Here is a 20,203-nt window from a genome sequence, read left to right on the forward strand (position 1 = left end):
ATTAAGGAATATACTTTTGCTATGGTGTAATAAATGTCTATTGATATCTTCCCATTTTTTTTTTTTTTTTTGGTCGCAATTTTTTCTCTATTTAGTGTTGATATGGCAACTAGTAAATACACCAAGTTTCGTCATGCTAGCATGTGTGGAAGTATTTAAAACAAGTGTGTTACAACTAACCCCGCGTTAAGTTGTGCACCGCTCTCCCCTATTCATTTTTCTGAGCTGATTTGTGTTAGATTGTGTAAGATTTCACAGCAGATTTTATATCAAATTGTTGTGTGTTATGTCACATACAGATGCAGAAAAGAGCCTAGATATTAAAAGTGTGTTATGTCATCACTGCTCATTATTGCACAATACAAGCAGTAGCCTATTACAGCGACTTTTACCTTCCGTAAAAAGGTCCAGAAAAATGTGTGAATAGACCCGCTGTAAATATGTAAATATTCCATAATTTCCTGTGTAAAAGTATTTTTTTCTATAAATTACGTACATCTTACAGTTATTTTGCTTTATGTCCAGATTCAATCACAGACTTGTTCTAGCATGTAAGGACATGCGAACTCTTCAAAAACTAGGCTTTTTTAAACTAAAAGATGTAAATGACATTTGTATCTACAACCCGAATTGTGGAAAAGTTGGGACGTTTTTTAAATTTGAATAAAATGAAAACTAAAAGACTTTCAAATCACATGAGCCAGTATTTTATTCACAATAGAACACAGATAACATAAATGTTTAAACAGAAATTGTACAATTTTATGCTCAAAATGAGCTCATTTCAAATTTGATGCCTGCTACAGGTCTCACAAAAGTTGGGATGGGGGCATGTTTACCATTGTGTAGCATCTCCTCTTCTTTTCAAAACAGTTTGAAGACGTCTGGGCATCGAGGTTATGAGTGACTGGAGTTTTGGTGTTGGAATTTGGTCCCATTTTTACATTATATAGGTTCCCAGCTTCTGAAGAGTTTGTGGTCGTCTTTGACGTATTTTTCGTTTAATTATGCGGCAAATGTTCTCTTGGAGAAAGATCAGGCCAATTCAGCACCCGGACTCTTCTACGACGAAGCCATGCTGTTGTAATAGCTGCAGTATGTGGTTTTGCATTGTCCTGCTGAAATACACAAGGCCTTCCCTGAAATAGACGTCATCTGGAGGGGAGCATATGTTGCTCTAAAACCTTTATATATACACACCTTTCAGCGTTCATATTGCCCTCCAAAACATGCAAGCTGCCCATACCGTATGCACTTATGCACCCCCATACCATCAGAGATGCTGGCTTTTGAACTGAACGCTGATAACACGGTGGAAGGTCTCCCTCCTCTTTTGCCCGGAGGACACGGTGTCCGTGATTTCCAACAAGAATGTCAAATTTGGACTCGTCTGACCATAGAACACTTTTCCACTTTGAAATAGTCTATTTTAAATGAGCCTAGCCCACAGGACATGACAGCACTTCTGGACCATGTTCACATATGGCTTCTTTTTTGCATGATAGAGCTTTATTTCAGCACATCTGCAGATGACACGGCGGATTGTGTTTACTGACAGTGTTTTCTGGAAGTATTCTTGGGCCCATTTAATAATGTCATTAACACAATCATGCCGATGAGTGATGCAGTGTCGTCTGAGGGCCTGAAGACCACGCGCATCCAGTAAAGTTCTTCGGTCTTGTCCCTTACACAGAGATTTCTCCAGTTTCTCTGAATCTCTTGATGATGTTATGCACTGTAGATGGTGAGATTTGCAAAGCCTTTGCAATTTGATGTTGAGGAACACCGTTTTTAAAGTATGTTTTTAAAGTATTGCAGAGCCTCTGCCCATCTTTACTTCTGAGAGACTCTGCTTCTCTAAGACATCCCTTTTATAGCTAATCATGTTACAGACCTGATATCAATTAATTAGTTGCTAGATGTTCTCCCAGCTGAATCTTTTAAAAATGTCTTGCTTTTTCAGCTATTTGTTGCCCCTGTCCCAACTTTTTTGAGACCTAGCAGGCATCAAATTTGAAATGAACTCATTTTGTGCATAAAATTGTAAAATTTCTCAGTTTAAACATTTGTTATGTTATCTATGTTCTATTGTGAATAAAATACTGGCTCATCATGTGATTTGAAATTCTTTTTGTTTTCATTTTATTCAAATTTAAAAAACGTCCCAACTTTTCCGGAATTCGGGTTGTAATTTTTTCTTACAGAATTTTGAGACATAAACTCACAATTACCTTTTATACTATAGTCAACATTTGAAGTGGATCAAAAAAGCTAATAAAGTTGTCCTAAGATAAGAACGGGTATTGTTCAAAATTCATGTATAACTTTGATGAAAAGTTGAGATCCACTTTGAGGTCTTCCTGAGGTCTTACTCTCTCAGCCTCACGGGCCAATGCGCCAATCTCAAGTACAGAAAAGGGCCCCCATGCATTTCCTTATATAGACAAACCTTTCACTTGGAAACATGTGCTAACAATAGAAATTTGCATTCAGAGGTAGCACCTCTTGGAGGTGTGTGACCATTTGCTTGAGAGACCATCTTCCTTTTTGTGTCAGTTATCCATAAACTCTTAAAAACCTTATTACCTTTTGTTTTAACTATTTGGAAATGAGACATTCGTACCAGTTACACTGTGACATTTTAAATGATACCAAACATGAAAATACTCTGTGTTAATCATTCACATTAAACTATACATTTTCTTGGGTGAATTCAGGTGATCATCTGAGCAAGAGAGAGAGGGGATGAGGGGAGAGGGAAAGAGATGTATATGACTCGGAGGTGAGACATTCGTCTCGATGGTGCACGAGGAGGAGTTCAAATGGTAATCTCCAGAGAGGTCCTTTTGTCCTCTCAGGGTCTGGTCAACCCCGAAATAGACTGTCTGGAATTTCCTAATTTATCAATTCTTACAACTCTCTTTCTTATAATTAGAAAATTACTGAACCTGTAATTATATTTATATCTTGCAGACTAAATGTATGTTCTGAGATAACTGGAACTACCATACTGTTGTCATCTATATTTTTTTTATCTTTCAAGTTAACTATATTGATGCCTTTAAGACCTTTTTGGATCTTCATTCATTAGTTAATTCATTTTGATAAAATATGAATGCTGCTATTTGAAAGTGTGAAAGACATTCGTCACTTGCTTGTTTTGTGAGGTTTAATTATTTTCGAAAGAATCAAATCAACATTACAACTTTTTTGAATGCAACTGATATACAAAGAAAAACATTCATGTAAATAATCTAGATTTAGAAACCTCAAATAAAGGAAAATATCTGTATTTTAGTGTACTGTTCAGACATTTAAAAGTTTAATAGTACAGCATCTACGATTATTTAACAAGAATCAACTATTATTCTGTACTACAGCTTATCTAAGTAATTTAAAAAAAATAAGGAAATGAAAATATGAAATATTTGTAACATGAAAATATGAAATATACAAACAGAAAAAGCCCAATAATTCCATACACAGAATAAAAAATGAAATCTACATAGTGGTTAATTTAATTGATTGTGAACCAATTTTACAAATCATTCAATCTTTACCATCTGTACCATTTTAATTCAAGTTATTTAAATGTTGCAGTAGATAAACAATTTTCCAGGACTAGTTAGCAGTCTTCCCCTGATTTACTTCATATTCATATTCGCTCTCACAGAAAATGTCCCTGTAGAAACAACACAGACATAAAGAATGATCTGAGATGCTGCTCTACCAGCTGACTATAAACACTTCAGGTTTTTGATTTCTTTTCTGAAAGTTTCTTTTTAATGTTCAGTTCTGACATCACAAATCAATCATTTGTGTTCTTTGTTTTCTTCTGTCACTAAAGAGAAATACACACATTTTCTAATTTTGGTTCTGTGATGAATGAGTTGTATTTCTACATGGTAAGATTAAAAAGTTAACCATAAGATGAACAGAAAGTGTGAAGAAACAAAAACATTACTTTTTAGATGCAATTAATTTAGAACCATAAAATAGATAAATCCCAGAAATATATGATTCCCTCTCTCTCTTTCTCTCTCTCTCTCTCTCTGTGTGTGTGTGTGTGTGTGTGTGTGTGTGTGTGTGTGTGTGTGTGAGTGAGTGAGTGTGTGTGTGTGTGTGTGTGTGTGTGTGTGTGTGTGTGTGTGTGTGTGTGTGTGTGTGTGTGTGTGTGTGTGTGCGTGCATTTCTGTAAGCAAGATGGGCAGCACGACAAGCATAATCTTTTCAACTTGATTTCTCGCACATGTCCAGTCTCCTAAAATGCCAGAAGAAACGGTACATTTTATTAATTTCACACGACTGAGACAGTTGCACTGATGAATGAGAACACACACGTCTTTATGCTTGTGGATGAGCTGAGCTGTTCGAACCATCATCAGATCCTAAAACAGAAAACAACATTAAAATAAAAACATCACACAGCTCATACAAGACTAGATCAGCACAGCAGTCACTCTATTATATCATATCATATTATATGATCTACATTAGAGAGTTCAGGACAAACTTCTATTGTATTCTATTCTAAACTTGTATTCTACTGTATTATTTTACATTATCAAACATTACATTATGGATTTAGATATATGAATATACTACTATTAACCACATCATGACCAATAGCAGAACTCATCATGTTTGTATAATCATTTTTATGATTTGTGTTTATGAGGAACTTACCACTGACAGGTTTAAAGCCTGTAATACAATCATAGAAGTGAGCTGTAAGTTCAGCAGTTTCAATCAATGAACACCAAATACAAAGGAAAGTAAAACATAAATATTATATATATATATATATATATATATATATATATATACATAAATATATATATTAGTGCTGTCAAATCAAGTAATCATGATTAATCTAATCTAATCTAATCTATACACACACAAACCTTTATGTTAGTTGCGATTAATCGATTTGACAGCACTAATATATATTTCTCTTTTACTGTAATATTCAACCACAACAGTTAACATTATCAAAACTAAGACTACAATCAGTGAAACACAAATGCAATGCAAATTGAATTTAGTTTAAGTCACAAACAACATTTAATATTTTTTACTTGCTATTTAAGATATTTCAGACTTTGTATGGCCTAAACTGTGTCCTCACCTTGTTTCTTCTTATACACCACATACCCAACGACACCAATGGCGATCAACAGGACGACAGCAACAAGAACACCAACAATCGGCATGATGGGAACAGAATCTCCTGATCAGAGGAAAACTTCAGATTACTCAAAGAGTCTGATAATGCTACTAACCAGTACTGGGGGGAAATCTCAAACAGTGTGTGTGACTGTGATCAGCAGTACGTGTGTATATTAACAACACACTGACAATCTGCAGCTTTATAAAAACAATGCAGGAATAATCAGATTGTGTTTGTGCTCTATTGATTGTTTCTTCTCTGCAGGTCAAGAAGTTTGTTAAAGAGAAGAAGCCAAGCTGTGACTGAGAATGACCACACTCACATGCCATAGTTTCTTTGAGAAATAATCAAATTGCATCCTAATTTCATTCTTAATTTTAATAAACATCCTTGTTAATAAAGCATTGGTCTGTTTTTTTCTGGAGTAAAAACCCTAAACAGACTCAAAAGTAGGGATCACAGGAGGGACATTTGTAGTTCACTCATCTCATTTCTCTCACCTCCATTTGTCCTGATCTCATTCCCTGTCACAATCTTGTCCTGATGTTCCACCACACAGCTGAACTTGTTGTTCTTCCACTCATCAGGTGTGACTGTGAGGGTGCTCGTCTTCTGGAAGGTTCCGTCCTCATTGGGAAGAAGTTCTCCAAGATCCACATCCTTATCATGCTCTTGTCCATTCTTCATCCAGGTGATTGTTACTCCACTGGGGTAAAAACCTGTAGCATGACACGTCACTGGAGAAGAGGAAGACTTCTGCAACAGAGACACCTGAGGAGAGACTGGAGAGAGAGAGAGAGACATGAGAATGACGTGTCATGCCAAACAATTTTGAGGTCTTTCCAATTTTAAACCACCACCACACTGAGGGTTGGTCTTGATCCAATTCATTGTATAATGTGTGGTGGTGGAACTGTCCAGATAAATACCAGCACTTGCTAGAGTTTCTGCGTTAACAGCTCTGTTCTCAACTAAGGCAGAAGCAAGAATCAAGTTTTGTTTATTCACTCTATGTAACAACAATTTTCTTTAGAATTTCAATATTTAGAACAAACACAGAGCTCCTTGTCATCCCAGCCAGCCTAGTAATTTATCAAAACATACCCCGCTTGACAACAGTAAAGTCCTCTAGGTCAGCCAGGGATTTGTGCATAACAGGAAGATCAGATTTGTCTATCTGTCTCTAAACAGCTCTTTGTCCAGATTCTAATGATCTCAAAATTAGGCTACTGTCAGTCTTCCTGCAGTGCCTGGTCTTCAGTGAAACTTTGTCAAATCGAGTAACTAAACACACAAGTAATCTTTTAACTAATGCTTTAATGCTAAATGATAACCTAGGGTTTGATCAGGGGCATAGGGCTCAAATCAGCAAACTAACAGTCACCAGCTCTGGGGGTCGTTGCAACAAACCTCTTCATTTAAGAAAATCTAGTTACAGTAACTGAACACTGAGCTTAGCCACTACAACACATAATGCCTAGATATCTGCATATCTTATAGTTTTCTAGCCAGTTCATAATTGACAGGATTAGATGAATATGCTCCTCCTGAACATTTGTGCAGTAATCCATTTAAAGATTATTAACTTTATCATTCATTCCTACCAACCACATGATCTGTATTGCTTAAAATAATCACAACAATAATCTACTGTGATATAAAGAAAAATGTATTTTAAAATATCTAAAGTTACACAATTTTTTTTTTATAATGACTTCTAGTGTGCAAGATTGTTTAATCAAACATGTTGGGCTATAGGTTCAGTGCTGGATAAGAACTGATGTACCTTTTTTCTCTAGACTGCTCTTTCCATACTCCACATACTTCTTCAACCACTCAATGCACAGAGTGCTGAAGTAATGTTTTTCATTATCAAGCTCAGCTCTTTCATTGTTCCACTTCTGTGCTGTGGAGAATCCTTGCTGCACTGGGGAAATATATCTCAGCTCCTTCCAATTCAGAGACAGAAAGTCCTCTCCATCATAACCTTCCTCCCGGAACGCATCTGTTGCTTTAGTCTGATCATCCCACTCACAGCCGTACATTTGCTGGAATGTGTGCACACCTGAGGAAAAGAGACAGTTTGAATGTATCATGACTGACTCAGAATCAAATTAATCTGACTGAAAATAGTTTTGGTATTTTGTCCCCAATTTTAAATATATAAAAAATAATATATAAATAATATTTTAGCTGAATTGTGAGTTAACTGACTGAATTTATTATGATGAGAGAAAAAGACCAGATGCTGAGAAACAAAACAAAAACAATAAACAAACGGCATGTCTATATATTGTGATGTCTTCACTGGTTGCATAAAAGAGCATTCACAAATCATACTGTGCAGTAATCTATCTGGCAATAATCTGGCAGCTTCTTTTTGTTTATAGTCAGAGTAAAATAATTAATGAATATGCCACAATATTCGCTGCTGCTAGTGATACACAAAAGGGAACAATGAAGTACTTTGCAAACAAATTAACCTAAATATAGTAAATGTAAGTAATATTAAGTAATAATTGAGTAATATTACATGTTTGTAAAAAGTCAGAGTATTGGAAAAATATCCATGCTAATCTTGCGTATTAATCAATACTCCCCACAGGAATATAATACAATCCCTTTATTTATTGATTGATTTATTTGTTTGTTTATTAATGATGTGGGTGTAAAAAATACATAGAATGTTTTTTTTTTCTGGAATTTGTAGTATCATACAGCGCTCACCTTCAGTGTGATTAAAGCGATCTTTGGCAACATTGATATTGCTCAAGAATCTTTGTTCAGTGTAAACTGAGATCAAAGTCTCTGTGTTCCAGTAGTCTTCTTCCACAGATTTAGCCATCCACTCTTGCCTTGCTAACATTCTGCGAATGTTACTGTCATAATATGTGAAAGGCTGTCCATCTACAATTCCTAATGACACAAACTGTGGAAAATTTGGTACACCAGATGTTGCTGTGTAGAAGTATCGCAGGAAATGTGTTCCTGAAAGAAAAGAAAGAAACAGAAGGGGGAAAAAATCAATGCCACAATAATGACAACCATTGATTCCTTCACCCCCGTAACTTAAAGATAATTTGGTAGAGCTGTTTTTGCAGATCTGATGGGAGCTCTACAGTTATTGTGTAAAAACCTTTCTTTCTTTTTTCTTTTTTTTTTTACAATTGCTAATCGTTTACCAATACTTAAAGTACTTTTTCTAAACTCTTAACACACCAACACACATACATCATACAATTGGCCAAATAGTTACAGTTTTTCTGAATTGCTAAAACACTAAATCCCTTTCTCTGAACCAAATTCTTAATGGCTTAAATCAATGTGTTGAATAAATCACTCTTTCTGTAAAACATTAAGCAAGTTCATGTAGTTAAAACACTGTTTGCAAATCTCATGCACTCTTTTTTTCAAAACTCTCACTCACTAAAACACAGTGATGCACTTATGTTTCAAAATGCTAAACACAGGCAGGCAAAAGTTAAACAGAGTTGTTTTCGTTTACACACAACGACTCAAAATTGTTCACACAATTCTAATGATGTGACCAAACCAACTGTACATAATACAAGTCAGTTCAGAGTCCCAAAACTGACTCAAAATGTTGCACTGAGTGTTGAGACCAACAATGGATGGAAACAATATAAGATGGAGAGGAGGAAGAGTATGTGTAAGAGCTGGTGAACAAGGAGGAAGAGGATGAGGACGAGGAAGAGCAAGGCTGAATGCTGTCAAGGCTGGATCTGGCTTTAAGGTTTTTCCCTTTGTCTGCAGAGACGACATTCTCCGGCCAGACCCAACATGAAGACATGATGCTGAAGCAGAATATAATCTCTCTCACTGACCTTGATTCTGCAGTTGCACAACTCTTCTGAATGTACTGTAACATGCTTTTCAATAAGAGTTTTTTACTGTAACCTTTTTGGCTTTTGCAGTTGGGTCACTGTGTTTTCATAGTATGCAAGTGCTGAATATACAGACATTCAATACTATACAATATTCAGTACAATACTATACTTGCAGTGCATACAGTATACAATTCATCATACTACTGTAAGTTGTCATTGCTATACTTTTTTGTGTTACAGTTTTTCTCGATTGTTTACACACATTTTCTGAAAGCATGCCTCATATTCTCAGAACTCTACACACAAATCCAAAAACACACACACAATGGGCAAAACCCCTCAATTCTCCTGCAAAATGAAACTTTACATTCAAAACAATGTTATTTCTTCTCAAAATGGTATTTTGTTTTCAAATGACACACACAAACCATCATATGAATAGACATTTATAAGAACCAGTTGAACACTGATGTGCTCACTGTAAAACACTATGATGAATGGAAAACACTTCTTCTCCATTCATCATAATGACTTAGGCCTTTTTTTGCTCAGTGTTACACTTACTACAGACAGTACATACATAAGTGTGTTGTAAAATATCTGAGAATATTGTTTTTATACTCAGAACACACAAATACACGGTAACGAATATATTTTATTTTCCCCACAAAAACAATGTACACAGTGTACATCCCAAACAACACAAAGTAGGACATACAGTGGTCTACATACAAAACAACAGAAGAATTTACTGTATACAGTTACAGTAATAATGCAGTTTTTCTCGATTGCTTAAACACATTTCTTGAAACTATGCCTCATATTCTCAAAACAGTAAACACAAATCCATAACGTCTCACCCAATTCCCCAAACATCCTATTTTCAGGTCAAAATGAAGCTCTACACTCAAAACCATTCACTCTTGCTGAAAAACCAAACTTTGGCCTCAGACAGGACACACAAGCCCTCAAAATCACACACACTACAACATAGTCTAACACACTGGTGCAATAAATTCAAAACAACATTTCCAAAACTGGTAAGTTATGTTGCTTGTGCTTCCCCGCCTCACAAACCTTTTCACATGATGAACACAAAAGACACAACCAATGGATACACTGGCACATTTTTATTCATTCATGTACTACACAGTACAACACACACACACTCTCCTCTAATTTTTTTTTACAGTATTTACTTACAGTAAGATGTGTGTGACCATCATATGACAGTAAAAGAGCACACACAAAACCTTATTCTAATATGGAATAGTATTGGAATGGTAAAGAGTGTTGGAATGTGACAGGAGGGCCTCGATCCACTCAAGGAGACAATATGAAGAACACGTCTAAGAATGTTCCACATATGGGTGAAATACCATCATTTGCCTAGAAAGATAACATTCTGTGAGTCAAGACTATAAAGGTGAAAGGATGCCCTCCCTTCACCATTACACTCTGTGTGTCTGTATGACTGCTGGCCTTTTCTTGCAAGAAAATAAACCTCATCAAAGACTATTGGAAATGTTTGTCTTTTATTCAGTGATAGAATTTTGTTTGCCACCACACACCTCCCTGAAGGTTCTCGAGGCGACAGTAAAGCGACTCAAATTTGGCCTTACTCATAGCCCGGCTTCCCTCATAGTCATACCATTGACAAAGACGTGCAACTAGAGTGGCTTGAATTTCGTCTGAGACTGCTTGTCTTCTTGCCCTTCGTCCTCCTCCTCCTTTTCTGCATGAAAATTGTGCCAAAAGCAGAGAATTGTGTGTAGTGTTTTGAAAAAAGTGTGTTTTAGAACTGCAACTGCGAGTGTAAAGCAGGAATTGTGCTTGTAGTTTAGCAGAATTGGCTCAGGGGGTTGGTGAATGAGTTACATGTTGTGGTCATTGTGTCTCAAGTACCAGAAAATGTGTGTAAACAATCGAGAAAAACTGTATTGCAAAATTTGTTTACTTTTTTACAATATACTTTTTTTCTGTAACTGCATGCTCTGGATTCTGTGTTCTCTGTTTTTTGATGTAGTGACTAACTAATGATTTGTAGAGTTTATAATATTGACTTGTGTGTATGATCTGAAAGCATTGTTTGATTTTGAGCACATATAAAATGTTTTTAAGGCAATTGTTTGATTTTGCCAGAAGAGCCAGAGGTTCGAGTTTGAAGATTTGGTTTTGTGTTTAAGGTTTTTACAAAATGGGTGATAGTTTTGAGAAATGTGTTTTAGCAAGTCAGAATCCATCATTAGGCCTACCAATTAAAATCGAGAAATTAGGCTAATATTGTCAATCCAGAGCTGGTGTCCACACACCTGACAAGCTTATCCTCGTTATGTGCAAGAACACAGTCAAACCATCAGAGCGCTTATTAAACGTCTGTTACACTACTTTCAACCCTTCAAAACCATTTCTCCCCGAAACCGAAAATAGCTGTTTTGGTTACAAAATGTTGTTATGTTTTACTAACAGAACACCATAGCCTATCAATGTTTTGGTTAAGCAAGTATCCTAGGCCATCATCAGTCTCTAGGTAAAAAGCCGCTACTGAGGTTAGAAACGAAACTGCACGAAACAACAAAGTAGCCTGCTCGCTTAAAAAAACAAAAAAACAAAACTAAAAAAAAACACTTAAAACCAAAAAACAATAAAGCCACAAATACAATGTGATAAAATAAAACATTAGCTACTAATCAAATAATATTTTTTGTTCACATGCGGGTTTTTTTCCATTAAAGGATTTCATATGGATGAAATATCTGAATAAGATCTTAAATAACCTACATTAAAAAATTGAAAAAATAAAATAGGCTAAATTAGCCTACATGTATTTTTTTTTTTTTTTTTAAACGGAATATTAAAGAAGAATGTGCTATAAAAATGTGTTCCATGCGTCAAAAGACATGCAGTCTATTTCCGGGGAAAATGTCAATAACAAAACTCTTGACTTTGTGCTCTTTATAAAGGTCTCATTCAAGATATCAGACACCTAAGAGACATATCATACAATGACACTATACTTTATAAGAGAAAGCTTACACTGGCACTGTAGGCTAGCCTACTGTAAAATGAAAATAACCAATACTACTCACCAGCATATGCGGGTTGAAGTACGAGAAGCATAATCACTAAGACCTGCATTCTTAGTCCTGAAAGATAGCTCTTATTAGATGAAAAAAAAATCGTTTTAGAGAAATCAATTTGAATATTTGTAACAAACGTTGATCTTAATTTTCGATGGTTAAAAATGCCTGTAGTCTACGCCGAAGCCTAAACAAGCTCTGCATTCCCAGCCAGTACAAATTCTGTACTTGTTTCAACGTCACATGTTACTACGCGGAATATCCTCAACTGTGCTGATCGCAGATAGAGCAGACAAAACAGAGACGTAAACATACTCAGTAGAAAAAAGAAAAAGAAAAACATGCCATGACTTTATAGCACTTTTTCCTTTTATTGTAATATTGTAAATGGCTCATTGTCTATTTTTGCTACTTTTGGCCTTCAAACAATAATTTTAACATAAACAAATTGAAGAGACCCACTAGAACTCTAAACTTAATTGTGTATTTCTTCCCAGGCTGTCACATCTCACAACCTCATCATCTGCAGAGAGAAACTGCCTCTCAATTACACCAACACCCATATAGGTGAAGCTATTTCACTGGTCAGCTTGGTCTTCATTGGCCTACTTGGTCATACTTTATATGAGGAGTATGTACTTGTAAATTAATATATAAATTAACTAAATTAATAACTTTTTTACAACAAAAATTAACCATCACTAAACTAAGCTGGACTATGACACTATTTTCTTCTAGATCTGCTGTACACCAGAAACAAACTTTGTTGCATTATTTTCCTGTTATCTCTGTAAAGCTGCTTTGAAACAATCTGTATTTAAAAAAGCGCTATATAAATAAAGGTGACTTAACCTGATTTGACTTATCTTAGGCTACGTCAGAAAATATGTACTTTTTGTGTTCATGTTGTATTATAGCAAAACATGGTTACACTTTATTTTAAGGTGTCTGTGTTGCAGTGTAATTATACATTATACAATATACAATTATACATAAAATGTAATTAACAATAATTAACAACATGTACTTATAGGGTTTGGAATAGGGGTTGGTTTAGGGTTAGTTGCATGTAATTATGCATAATTTATAGTTATTACTACAGTAACTAGGCTACATGTAACGTGTAACAAGGACACGGTAAAATAAGGTTTTACCAAAAAAACACTTTAAAGGTGGGATACGGGTAAGGTTAGGCTATTAAGCTGAAGCCATTTGGTACTGTTTAGAGCCACACTGTAGCAGTGTACTGTTACATGTCAGTAAGGAGGTTTCGTCTTTTGTATTACTATCATTATAAACTCACATCCAGTGTCACATCCACATTCTCAATGACAAAAACTTTTTCAAGTGCATGTGATAGTGGCAACAGATCTAATGTTTTGATCATAGCTTGGAATAGAATAGAAATATGGGAAAATGGGAATGACTGTCCATTGACTTTAAGAGATACATTCTGGTGGATATCCAAAGAAACTTAATACAAAAGTGGAAAAGTGGAATTAATTTATCCACAGTAACACAGGCACTGCTAAGCTAAGACATAAAACATGGACTATGTGTTAAAGTCCCCCTGCAGTCGATTTTATCACTTAAAACTCACCTTTGATCACCAAAATGATAAAAGTTTTTTATATTTATATAAAAAACATTACAAACTTTATTTTCACCACAGGGAGACTTTAAAGAACAAAACAGTAAAGAGATGTTTTTATTAATATTTTGTGGTGGAATGGAAATTATGCAGATCATACTAAAACTAAAGCTCTTTGCCAGTTACATAAATGAAGTGGCTAGCAAGTCTCCTTTTATATGACAGAGTATAGGGACGGAGTACAGTAGGCCTATACAGTACAGCCCAGAACACATCAAACTGTTATAGAGCATTCATGTGTTTATCAGTTATTTTATTTATTTATTTATTTTGCAAATGCTTGATGATTTAGTTATTGTCTATATTATAAAGTAGCCTAATTTGAACTCTGTAACCTTTTTGTAAAAATCATTCAACCTTTGTTCGAGCAAGTTTTGCAGTAGGCCTATACAGTCTTCACCACTTGCAAAAACGATATGTAAATGATGCATAAAACTACACTAGTTATACAGGTTTAGTTATCTATTTGTCCTGAACTGCACTCTGTTCCGAGAAACCATGTGATATGGTTAAAAAAAACTTTTGGCCGATTTTGGAAGACTATTGTTGGCTTGGACTGCCACCTAGTGGACACACTAATAATATCTTAGAAAGGCTAAAATGAACGTTGTCGATAAATATTTTAGTGGTTTTAGTGTATATTCTGGTACAGTGAGTGGTTAAAAGACATTTACATCAAAAGCGACCACGGAGTATTATATTTTCGTTTGGAACAAATGTGGCGCAAAACAAACAACATAGGCATGAATGCACATGCGCACTGAAAGTGAAACCTCAAGTTGTTGTGAGGGGAAAACCGATAGATCTTAAACACGTCTAACAGAAGCAGTTGTGAGCACAGAGTTATCATTTTAACATAAAGAGCAACGATGTCTTATATTTCGGGCATATATAAGATATCTATTATCGCATTTGCATTGTTTTTTGGTGGTAAGTTTTGCTGCATTTTGGTACTCAAAACTACTCGAAACTATACATTTAATTATGTGGGATCATTAAACATAATTAAGAATGATTTCTCTTATCTTGCAGCTTCTGGTTCTGGATGTCCGGTTCTGGAGTGCTGGTTTGTCCAGGAGAAGCCTGGTCATAGAGGAGGAGGTTTCTCAGTACCAATGAGTCAAGAGAAATCTCTAATGTTCATCAGAACTGAAGCTTACAGTGAAGAGACCATGTCTGATCTTCATCCTCCTGCAGACATCGGCCCGTCCAGAGTTTACTATGTGACTGGTCAGTGTCAATGCAGCATGTGCTTTTAAAAACATTTGTGTTGATTTCTGGTCTATATAATCTATAATTTGCCTATCTATAAGATGTCAAAAAGTCCATTCTCAAGGCAAAGAAGATTTACGTAATGTTGTGATCACTTGATACTAATTTAAATAAATACTGTAATGTTTATGATACAGTAGTAGCCTATAATATAGTCTATGTTGTTCAACAATATATAGTCCTATGTACTGTATTTAAATTATTTAAATCACTTTTCTACACCGACCAGATCCAACAGCCACAGATGTCATATAGTGTAATATCACGTGTTATAGAGTGCAAAATAACAATTAGATGGTAACTAAACTTTAATGTACTGTTCTTCTCCAGATCCAGCTGGCACGTTCTGTAGTGCCGCCCTGAACCCTCCCAAAGGCTCTGTGAACAAACCAAAGTGTGAGATTAACCCATTCATGCCTCACGCCTCCATGGTCAGATGGACATCAGCTCTCACTGACTCCGCCCAAAGTCCAGTCTACCTGCAAGCTGATTGGTTCTCAGTGGCGGCACAAGGGCTTGACGAGCAGCTGACGTTGTCCAATATTATGCGAGCGCCTTCAGCTTCTAAAGAGCCAAACGGTAAAAAAACAAATTTACTCATATATTGGCAGAAAAATATTACATATATTTCCATAATACATAATAATGATGTATATTATATAATTAATAATATTAAGAATTATTATTATACATAGTTATACATAATGGGCCCTGTTTTAACAATCTAAGTGCATGGTCTATAGTTCACTTAGGTCGTGTCCAAATCCACTTTTGCTAGTTTTACGGGAAAAATGGTCGGCGCGCCCAGCGCATGGTCTAAAAGGGTTGTCCCTATTCTCATAATGAGTAATGGGTGTGTTTTGGGATTTACGTGCGTTCAACCAATCAGAGTCTCATCTCCCATTCCCTTTAAAAGCCAGTTGCGCTCGTGCCATGGCAGATTCGCTATTTACGCATTTGTCATGTTTGTGTGCTGCTGTGCGTCCCTGTGTGTTTAATAAACAGAGTGTACGCACGTTGTGGACCCGCCTATAGGCGCACATTACTAACGCGCTCATTAAATAGCAAAAACAATATTGCGCCATTGATTTTAAACCAGGTTTCAGTTGTTCAATGATGCAGTCTATTTCTGTTGCCTCAAAATAGCAACGCGCCAACAATTCCCCTGAACGCACCTCGGTTTCAGACCAGCACGGCCATGGGCGCACAAATGGGCGCAAATGCATTTGCTATTTAAACAACGTGGCGCAGGACGTGAAAATGAAAACTGTGTTGGACTGAAACTAGCAAAAAACACTTGCTTCACGCTAGGCGCTGCATTGCGCTGGGTGTGTTTGTGCCCAATGTGCTGTTTTAAATTTTATTTGCATTGTAATTTTTTTAATTTGCATTCCAATTCTATTTTGCAGTTCATGTATCTTATATTTTAATTAAATAAGACCTAAATTCTTTTTAACCTTTCTGTTCTAATGATGGTTAAACACTTTCTTTGCTCACTATGCATCCTATTTTCCTCTCTTTCCTAAAGTCATTCTCAGTGTCTCCAGTAAAACTCCTGTGGTCCGCTCTAGACTGGGAGAACCGGTTCTGTTGGACTGTGGGTTCTGGGTCGACCCGTCTTCTCCAGTTCACGGCTCTGGATTCTCTGTCGAGTGGCGTTATCAGTTTCGGGGTGAAGGACGGCTGGTCCTCGCTTACGATGGCAAGAACGATCGGTTTGCAGAGACATCAGAGACTGGAGCCGATATTGACATCACAGGCCTCTATGAAACAGGAAATGCATCTCTGGTTCTGGAAGAATCTCAAGTGAGACACTCAGGAACTTACATCTGCACAGTGTATCTTCCACATCTGCTGGCTCAGGTAGCCGTGGACCTGGAGATAGTTGGTGAGATGATTGTATATTCTGAACCTGCTTTAACCAAGTCAGATTTGCATAAATTATTATGGATATGATGTTTGATATATTTATTTATTTATTTATTAGTAACCATCACTGCCTCTTTTCTTTCCAGAGCCTCCATCTCTGTCCATCTACCCTTCTCCTCTTCCTCTGCTGGTTCCTGGGCAGCTGCTGCTGATCCAGTGTGAAGCGTCTGGTTTTGCTCCTCACACTCTGGATCTGGGCTGGGAGTTCACCGGGGCTGATGGGAAGTCCCGCTCTCTGGGTCAGGGTGGTGTAACGGGTCACAGACAGGCGTCTGACGGCACCTTCAGTCAGAGCAGTCGTCTGGAGCTGGACTCGGGTAAGATGAGGCTGGGTCGTGGTGGTGACATCACCTGTGTAGCCAAACACGCTGGAGGAACACGGCGAGCTACTGCTACACTCAGTGTGATTGGTGAGTTATACTGTCCTAGACTGACATCATTTTCAGACAGTGTTTATGATCAATCATTAAACCTGAATCATTTCACGTCCACTTCAATTGTCTATATTTCAATGGTGGGGATTTCCAGTGATTCTTTCTGCAGGATACTCTAGTAGGCGGTGACAAGTGACAGTCTTTATGACAGTCTTGATTCATATTTTAATTTCCAAAAGAATATTTATGTCAGTCAGAATGTTCTGCAACTCTTGATTTGATATTGTGTTGATATCAGGTGTCAGCGCTCCTTCTATTGAAGACTCTATGGCGATGGTCGCTGTTGCTCTGCTGCTTTACGGCATGATCAAGTTTCTCTACTGGACGTTCAGCTCTTCTGGTGAGTCGGTTTTCTAACATCACTGCAACACAGAAGTCAAGTCAAGTATATTTGTATAGCGCTTTTCACAATACAGATTGTATCAAAGCAGCTTCACAGTATTAAATTAAAATAATACAACAAGGTTTGTTTCTAGTGGAATTTATTGATTGATAAAATCAAATTAAATATCCCCAAAATATCCCCAACTGAGCAAGCCAAAGGCAACAGTGGCAAGGAACTGAAAAACTCCATCAAGTGACCTAATGGTGTCCTAAAACTCCATCAGGTGACCCAATGGAGAGAAAAAAAAACCTTGGGAGAACCCAGGCTCAGTCGGGGGCCAGTTCTCCTCTAGCATTTATGAACTAGAGGCCGGATTGTGAGAAGAGATATTTACAAGTGAACTGACGATAAAATGACCTGATCCATTGTAAAAAATAATTACCATATTGCAGAATATAGACTAGAATTGTGTTTGTAATATGAAATGCCCTGGAATGTATTAAATATACAAGCATGTCAATTTTTGTTTTCATTTAGACTCCAGTGACACTGAATTAGAGAATAAGGTAAATAACATATTTTGTTAATAATTAATTTGTCTCAAATTAAATTTTTTAATTTCTCTGATGCTGTCTTTAGTTCTCCTGTATAACTGTCTGTCTGCTTATTTTATTTCTGTCTGTTGTGTAGAAGGAGAAGTAAAGCTGGACCTGGAGGGGATTTTGAAGCTGAATAGTGTGCAGAGAAACTGCTCTTGTAAATAATCCTTTCAGAATAGTTTTATCTTGTGTTTCAGTCTTTGCTTGAGAATTTCAGATTGCTGTGTTTGGGTTGGTTACTCTCTGCAGGTATTTTAATATTAAACGATTTAAATGATAGTTGTACAAATTCTGAAAAAAAAGTGAATTATTTTATTTTAAATATTGCGTTTAGTTTTCGGACTGAATTTTAAGCGTTTGAACTTTTTTGATCAATTGTTTAGAGATATACAAGTGTAGTGCTTCTAATAATGAATGACCTGTGTGTTAAGAATCATTAGTTACCTGTCTTTCTCTCTCTCAAATCATGGATTCCCTGAGGGTGATCAGGCTGCAGATGGATTCAATTTAAAACAAATGAAAAGGTTTTTTATATGTGTTATAAACAGTTAAAATACAGAGAATATAAGTCACCTGATACATGTGAAGTGAAAGTTCTGATCATCACACATCTGATCTCGTATTCATGCCAATCTCACTGTTTTATTACTGTATCTGACAAAGTAAAAAATAAAAATTAAACAGTCCTCAAACTAAAGACCCTGTTTACGGCATTTTTTGTAATATTTGAATTGCATTTTCTGTAACTAACTCAAACAAGAACAGCAACACAAAAAATTATCCTATGGGCTCTAATTTGTATAGGTCAAATTGTGTAGGTCAAATATGGCCAATATGGTAACACTTTACTTGAAGGGGCGTGCATAAGACTGACATGACACCTTCATAATCATGACATGGCAGATGTCATAAATATGAAGGAGGTCTTATGCATGTTTATGACAACTGTCATTAAGTGTCATTCGCTCAATTATGACATTTTTAATGCAAATATGACATTGTTTGAGATGTCTTTGTTATGACAACTTGACATAAACCAATACATCATAACCAGTCAGTGTCTTTGTCATGACAACTTGACATTACCAAGACAACATAAATTGTCATAAACATGACATAGCAGATGAATTATCAAACTTCAGAAACCACTTAGCTTTATGGGTTAGCATTTCATTAAACTGTCAGGTGGTTGGTTTTGACATTGGCTGTCATGAGGCCATTATAACTGTGTCATGAATGTTTTTCTTGACCTCAACTACAGTGGTACAAATTTAATTTGTCATTAAAATGTTATAATGGCTTCATGACAGCCAATGTCAAAACCAACCACATGACAGTTTAATGAAATGTTAACCCCTAAAGCCTAAGTGGTTTCTTAAGTTTGATAATTAATCTGCTATGTCATGTTTAGGACATATTTATGACAGGTTGTGTTGTCTTAGTAATGTCAAGTTGCCATAACAAAGACATCTCACACAATGTCATATTTGCATTAAAAATGTCATAATTGAGCGAATGACACTTAATGACAGTTGTCATAAACATGCATAAGACCTCCTTCATATTTATGACATGTGTCATGTCATGATTATGACGGTGTCATGTCAGTCTTATGCACACCCCTTCAAGTAAAGTGTTACCAAATGGGTTATTCTGTGGAAGAAGAGTTAATTGATGGAGAATGTTGTCTATATGAGAGAGGGTTGACCATCAATTGGCCGGATTTCACAATTAGAGAGTTTGAGCTTCATTTGCAAGAAAGAGATGACTTTCCTCCACAACTTAACCCCTTCCCAGTCACCCGGAATTTTGGCAAGTGCTGCATACATGAAATGCCCAAAATAAAAAGGTTACTGCTCATAAGTAATTCTGAATAGAAACATAACACACATACA

General features: G+C 36.2%; 2 protein-coding genes across 2 annotated transcripts; one reads left to right on the forward strand and one right to left on the reverse strand.

The window, feature by feature from the left end:
- Positions 1–3,488: 3,488 nt before the first annotated feature.
- On the reverse strand, positions 3,489–12,328 carry LOC311299702 (major histocompatibility complex class I-related gene protein-like). Its single transcript, XM_084423487.1, has 8 exons — positions 12,108–12,328; positions 7,898–8,158; positions 6,957–7,235; positions 5,671–5,952; positions 5,129–5,230; positions 4,687–4,704; positions 4,341–4,388; positions 3,489–4,261 (listed from the first exon to the last, which is right to left on the reverse strand). Exons 1-7 carry the CDS (start codon positions 12,154–12,156, stop codon positions 4,345–4,347), a joined length of 1,035 nt encoding a protein of 344 aa, XP_084279613.1. The 5' UTR covers positions 12,157–12,328; the 3' UTR covers positions 3,489–4,261; positions 4,341–4,344.
- Positions 12,329–14,314: 1,986 nt separating this feature from the next.
- LOC311299698 (tapasin-like) lies at positions 14,315–19,005 on the forward strand. The gene is made up of 8 exons (XM_084423482.1): positions 14,315–14,679; positions 14,782–14,979; positions 15,352–15,600; positions 16,550–16,909; positions 17,037–17,360; positions 17,623–17,724; positions 18,247–18,275; positions 18,400–19,005. Exons 1-8 carry the CDS (start codon positions 14,619–14,621, stop codon positions 18,409–18,411), a joined length of 1,335 nt encoding a protein of 444 aa, XP_084279608.1. The 5' UTR covers positions 14,315–14,618; the 3' UTR covers positions 18,412–19,005.
- Positions 19,006–20,203: the final 1,198 nt, after the last annotated feature.

This window comes from Rutilus rutilus (assembly GCF_951802725.1).
Source record: "Rutilus rutilus genome assembly, chromosome: 11".
In the NCBI taxonomy this organism is placed as follows: Eukaryota; Metazoa; Chordata; class Actinopteri; order Cypriniformes; family Leuciscidae; genus Rutilus; species Rutilus rutilus.

Excerpts from the sequence above, each read along its gene's own strand:
- LOC311299702 (XM_084423487.1), bottom strand. The coding sequence starts at position 12,156 with ATGCAGGTCTTAGTGATTATGCTTCTCGTACTTCAACCCGCATATGCT. Across the intron at positions 8,159-12,107 it reads ACTTCAACCCGCATATGCTG|GAACACATTTCCTGCGATAC; the intron begins GTGAGTAGTATT and ends CTTTTCTTTCAG. Across the intron at positions 5,953-6,956 it reads GAGCAGTCTAGAGAAAAAAG|TCTCTCCTCAGGTGTCTCTG; the intron begins GTACATCAGTTC and ends CTCTCTCTCCAG.
- LOC311299698 (XM_084423482.1), top strand. The coding sequence starts at position 14,619 with ATGTCTTATATTTCGGGCATATATAAGATATCTATTATCGCATTTGCA. Across the intron at positions 14,680-14,781 it reads ATTTGCATTGTTTTTTGGTG|CTTCTGGTTCTGGATGTCCG; the intron begins GTAAGTTTTGCT and ends CTTATCTTGCAG. Across the intron at positions 16,910-17,036 it reads CGTGGACCTGGAGATAGTTG|AGCCTCCATCTCTGTCCATC; the intron begins GTGAGATGATTG and ends TTTTCTTTCCAG.